Genomic DNA, 6000 nt, shown 5'->3' on the forward strand with positions numbered 1-6000 from the left:
GGAGTGTGCGGAGGTGTTGGAGGGGTGCGCGGATGTGTTGGAGGGGGTGCACGGATGTGTTGGAGGGGGTGTGCAGAGGTGTTGGAGGGGGTGTGCAGATGTGTTGGAGGGGGTGTGCAGATGTGTTGGAGGGGGTGTGCAGATGTGTTGGAGGGGGTGTGCAGATGTGTTGGAGGGAGTGTGCAGATGTGTTGGAGGGAGTGTGCAGATGTGTTGGAGGGAGTGTGCGGAGGTGTTGGAGGGGGTGTGCGGATGTGTTGGAGGGGGGGGGGGGCGGATGTGTTGAAGGGAGTGTGCGGATGTGTTGGAGGGAGTGTGCGGAGGTGTTGGAGGGAGTGTGCGGAGGTGTTGGAGGGGGTGTGCGGAGGTGTTGGAGGGGGTGTGCGGATGTGTTGGGGGTGTGCGGAGGTGTTGGAGGGGGTGTGTGGATGTGTTGGAGGGGGTGGGTGTATGTGTTGGTGGGGGTGGGCGGAGGTGTTGGAGGGTGTGTGCGGATGTGTTGGAGGGGGTGGGCGGATGTGTTGGAGGGGGTGTGCGGAGGTGTTTGAGGGGGTGTCCGGAGGTGTTGGGGGGGGGGGGGGCGGATGTGTTGGAGGGGGTGTGCGGATGTGTTGGGGGTGTGCGGATGTGTTGGAGGGGATGTGCAGATGTGTTGGAGGGGGTGGGCGGATGTGTTGGAGGGGGTGGGCGGATGTGATGGTGGGGGTGGGCGGATGTGTTGGTGGGGGTGCGCGGATGTGTTGGTGGGGGTGCGCGGATGTGTTGGTGGGGGTGTGCGGATGTGTTGGAGAAGGTGGGAGGATGTGTTGGAGGAGGTGTGCGGATGTGTTGGTGGGGGTGTGCGGATATGTTGGAGGGAGTGTGCGGAGGTGTTGGAGGGGTGCGCGGATGTGTTGGAGGGGGTGCACGGATGTGTTGGAGGGGGTGTGCGGATGTGTTGGTGGGGGTGGGCGGATGTGTTGGAGGGGGTGTGCGGATGTGTTGGTGGGGGTGTGCGGATGTGTTGGAGGGGGTGTGCGGATGTGTTGGGGGTGTGCGGAGGTGTTGGAGGGGGTGTGCGGATGTGTTGGAGGGAGTATGCGGATGTGTTGGAGGGAGTGTGCAGATGTGTTGGAGGGGTGCGCGGATGTGTTGGAGGGAGTGTGCGGAGGTGTTGGATGGGGTGTGCGGATGTGCTTGGGGTGTGCGGAGGTGTTGGAGGGGGTGTGCGGATGTGTTGGAGGGGGTGGGCGGATGTGTTGGTGGGGGTGGGCGGAGGCGTTGGAGGGGGTGTGCGGATGTGTTGGGGGTGTGCGGAAGTGTTGGAGTGGGTGTGCGGATGTGTTGGAGGGGGTGGGCGGATGTGTTGGTGGGGTGGGCAGAGGTGTTGGAGGGGGTATGCGGATGTGTTGGAGGGGGTGGGCGGATGTGTTGGAGGGAGTGTGCGGATGTGTTGGAGGGAGTGTGCGGATGCGTTGGAGGGAGTGTGCGGATGTGTTGGAGGGAGTGTGCGGATGTGTTGGAGGGAGTGTGCAGATGTGTTGGAGGAAGTGTGCGGAGGCGTTGGAGGGAGTGTGCGGATGTGTTGGAGGGAGTGTGTGGATGTGTTGGAGGGGGTGGGTGTATGTGTTGGTGGGGGTGGGCGGAGGTGTTGGAGGGTGTGTGCGGATGTGTTGGAGGGGGTGGGCGGATGTGTTGGAGTGTGCATATGTGTTGGAGGGAGTGTGCGGATGTGTTGGAGGGAGTGTGCGGAGGCGTTGGAGGGGGTGTGCGGATGTGTTGGGGGTGTGCGGAAGTGTTGGAGTGGGTGTGCGGATGTGTTGGAGGGGGTGGGCGGATGTGTTGGTGGGGTGGGCAGAGGTGTTGGAGGGGGTATGCGGATGTGTTGGAGGGGGTGGGCGGATGTGTTGGAGGGAGTGTGCGGATGTGTTGGAGGGAGTGTGCGGATGTGTTGGAGGAAGTGTGCGGATGCGTTGGAGGGAGTGTGCGGATGTGTTGGAGGGAGTGTGCGGATGTGTTGGAGGGAGTGTGCGGATGTGTTGGAGGGAGTGTGCGGATGTGTTGGAGGAAGTGTGTGGAGGCGTTGGAGGGAGTGTGCGGATGTGTTGGAGGGAGTGTGCGGATGTGTTGGAGGGAGTGTGCGGATGTGTTGGGGGTGTGCGGAGGTGATGGAGGGGGTGTGCGGATGTGTTGGAGGGGGTGCGCGGATGTGTTGGGGGTGTGCGGAGGTGATGGAGGGGGTGTGCGGATGTGTTGGAGGGGGTGGGCGGAGGTGTTGGAGGGGGTGGGCGGAGGCGTTGGAGGGGGTGGGCGGAGGCGTTGGAGGGGGTGGGCGGAGGCGTTGGAGGGGGTGGGCGGAGGCGTTGGAGGGGGTGGGCGGAGGTGTTGGAGGGGGTGGGCGGAGGTGTTGGAGGGGGTGGGCGGAGGTGTTGGAGGGGGTGGGCGGAGGTGTTGGAGGGGTGTGCAGAGTAGGGATTGAGTAAAGCTGAGACGAACGTGAGCAGATCATGTGTGATATCTCCCTCCACATGCAATTTTAGGCCTACACGAAATAAAATGTTAACGACAAACGTACATCGTTACGAAAGTTAATATCAAAATTACAAAACCGATCGGGGATTTATGTATTTGCATCATACTATAATAACATCAAAGTGGTTTTAATAAGCCATGTGCATCACACCTGAATACATTCGTGATGTGCGAACTCCGAAACCATTGGAGCGACCTTGAAAGTAGAGCCATGTGCCTTATTCATTCGTTTATTCACTCACTATGATCTTACTTCCTCTGATAATTTAATTCCCTAGAATGGTATTTCAACTTCTACAGCTATAGCTAATATTAAACACGTTTTTAATCGTCATATTGAAGACAAAACACAATTCATTATCAGAACTCAGAAGACTTGTTTAACAATTTTTCTTGAGAAAGCTGAAACCGGATTTCCCGCCCTTCCCCATTTCCTATTTTCCATTGCAATATATTTCATATCTAAAAATTATTTGTCGTAAAACGTACTTTTACAAAACTTCACATACTACTGAGATTAAGAAAGGAGTCTTAACTCGCAGAGTTCAGCTAAAGAATGGAGCTACTGTCACGCACTAACCCAACGCGGCTTACATTACAGTACAATGTCAAAGGCAAGCTTCATCAGGCACTGTCGCTTAATGAAGCACTTACTACAGCATTAGTTTACAAGGAGTTTTAATTTGAAAAGCAATACTTCCCCACCACCTTTGCTTATATTAGCCTTTTACTTTTAGTTGCTTTTTACTTTTAGTTAAATTGACACCAACTGGTCAGTCAAATCCCCGAAAAGCAATCGCCTAGCTCCTTTCCAATGTACCGGTACGAGCACGTTACCCGTAGGGGTGATTGCGTCACAGCCCTCACCCCCGAAGGCCGACACACACACACACACACACACACACACACACACACACACACACACACACACACACACACACACACACACACACACACACACACACACACACACACACACACACACACTTGTGGTTATGAGGACTCTGTCACTGTGGAATATTTAGGGTTTGTGGAGGCCGGGGCCTAAAGTCAATACTAACAGTAACCCCACAGGCAATGGCATAGTGTTATGCTCGTGGGGTTTATTGCATAATGATTGCTCAATCATAATTATTTATTGACAAAATCACAGACTGGTCAAACAAGTGGAACATTCTGGAAGTCGGCGTAACGTCACAGCTACGCACCGCGGCGCCGCCGTCTTGGAATTGGGGAAAACATTGGGCGCCATTCGCACATGTTTGTCACAGTTTGAAACTGCAAAATGCCGAAAAGCTGCTGTATTGTCGGCTGCATAGCCAACAAGCTGAATAATCCAAAGCGGCAGTTTTATCTTATACTGTGGCGGACACAATTGTCAGTGGGCAATAATTCCGCGCACCAGTGGGTGGCGCGAGCCTCCGGGCGTGGAGGCGCAGGGTGGAACTGAGGGCATGCCCCGCCCTTCGGCCGACCGGCCACGCCCGGGGGCAAGGCGTGGCCTCGGGACATATATGCGGGCTCGATAGTCGAGCCCGCCCAGTGCTTACGTGCGAGCTGTCAATAAAGCATTTCAGTTTGTACAACGCATGGTGGCCTACCTTCTCGGCAAACGAATCGTGTGTGCACAGCACCACACTGGTGACCCCGACTGGTTCAGCTGTAGCTGACCCCTGAACGCGCCATGGCTACCAACGCTGTCGCCGTCAAACTCCTGGAGTTCTGGGAAGCGCAAGCCGACGTTTGGTTTGTGCAGGCCGAAGCTCATTTCCAGCTCCGGGGCATCACGGCGGACGAGACCATGTACTACAACGTGGTCGCCGCCCTCGGGCCCGGCACTGCCGCCCGCGTCATGTCCATCCTTCGGCGCCCGCTGGGCGACCACAAGTACGCGGTGCTCAAACGTCTCCTCCTCGCCACGTTCGGGCTCACGGAGGTCGAACGCGCCGACCGCCTCCTGGACCTTCCCGCCCTCGGCGACACACGACCGTCCGTTCGGATGGATTTCATGCTGTCCCTCCTTGGAGACCAGCGCCCGGATTTCCTGTTCCGAGCGCTTTTCCTCCGCCAACTACCTGTGCAGGTGCGGCTCGCGCTGGCCGGTTCCAAATTAACGGAACCCCGCGCCCTGGCCGGAGAGGCCGACAAATTTTTCGCGGCCTGCGACACGCGGTCGGTGTACGGTGCTGCCGTAGTGGATCCCGGTGCGGAGGCTACAGCGCCCCCTGCTTCCCTCGTGGCCGCTGCTACACCCCGCCCACTACCGCCGCCACCACCAACACCGCCGCCGGCACGGCCGACGCGGCCGCCACCGCCGCAAGCCTGGTGCTACTATCATGCCAGGTTCGGCCGCAAGGCTAGAACGTGCCGCCCGCCGTGTTCTTTCGACGGGTCGGGAAACGACCGGGCCGGCGCCCACTTGCGGCCATGAGCGTCGGCCATTCCGGCAGCCTCCTGTTCATCACCGACACCTCGTCGGGTCGTCGTTTTCTGTGCGACACGGGAGCGCAGGTAAGTGTCCTCCCTGCCTCCGCGTCCGACAAGCAAGTCGCGGGCCGGGGCCCCGCCTTGCTAGCTGCCAACGGCACACCCATCCGCACATTCGGGAAGCGTTGTCTCTCACTGCGGTTCGGAGAGCAGCGCTTCCAATGGTCTTTCGTCACCGCCAGCGTGCCAATGGCCCTGCTCGGTGCGGACTTCCTTTGTGCGCATGGGCTGTTGGTGGGCGTTAAGCGTCGACGTCTCGTCCAGGCCGAAACCTTCAGCTCGCTCGCTTGTTCGCTGAGCGGCTCGTTGAGCAGCTCGCTGAGCGGCTCACCGAGCAGCCTGCCAAGTGGCTTGCTGAGTGGTTCCGTCCCGGCGAGGTTAGTCTGTACGCTTCCGGCAGCGGATGAGTTTACCCGCCTCCTCGCCACTTTCCCGGCACTCATGCGGCCCACCTTTTCAGCGGTGGCCGTCAAACACGGGGTGGAGCACCACATTCCCACCGTCGGACCACCGGTCTATGCCCGGGCGCGCCGCCTCGACCCCACGAAGCTCGCCGTGGCGAAAGCGGCGTTCGCCACGCTGGAGCGGCTGGGCATCGTTCGGCGCTCCAACAGCGCATGGGCCTCTCCTCTGCACATTGTGCCCAAGCCCAGCGGCGGATGGCGGCCGTGCGGTGACTACCGCCGGCTCAATGACGCCACCACCCCCGACCGCTACCCAGTCCCGCATATTCAGGACTTTTCCGCCCGGTTGGCAAACACGACCGTTTTCTCCAAGGTGGACCTCATCCGGGGCTACCACCAGGTCCCCGTACAACCGGACGATGTACCAAAGATGGCCGTCATCACCCCTTTCGGCCTATTTGAGTTCCTGCGGATGCCTTTTTGGGTTGAAAAATGCGGCCCAGGCGTTCCAGCGGCTCATGGACAGCGTCTTGCGCCACTTACCTTTCATCTACGTCTACCTGGACGACATCCTAGTCACGAGCGCGTCCCGGGAGGA

General features: G+C 58.9%; 1 protein-coding gene across 1 annotated transcript in view; it reads right to left on the reverse strand.

Annotated features, from left to right (window-relative positions):
* NDUFAF3 (NADH:ubiquinone oxidoreductase complex assembly factor 3) overlaps nucleotides 1–2962 on the reverse strand; it is a 31888-nt gene extending 28926 nt beyond the window's left edge. The window contains exon 1 of the mRNA XM_078776337.1: nucleotides 2663–2962. Coding sequence (XP_078632463.1) covers nucleotides 2663–2724 — 62 coding nt within the window. The 5' untranslated portion in view covers nucleotides 2725–2962. The remainder of the gene's footprint in view (nucleotides 1–2662) is intronic.
* Between the last annotated feature and the right edge of the window lie 3038 nt (nucleotides 2963–6000).

The sequence above is a fragment of the Myxine glutinosa genome, chromosome 4 (genome assembly GCF_964187855.1).
Source record: "Myxine glutinosa chromosome 4, kmMyxGlut1.1, whole genome shotgun sequence".
Lineage (NCBI taxonomy): Eukaryota > Metazoa > Chordata > Myxini > Myxiniformes > Myxinidae > Myxine > Myxine glutinosa.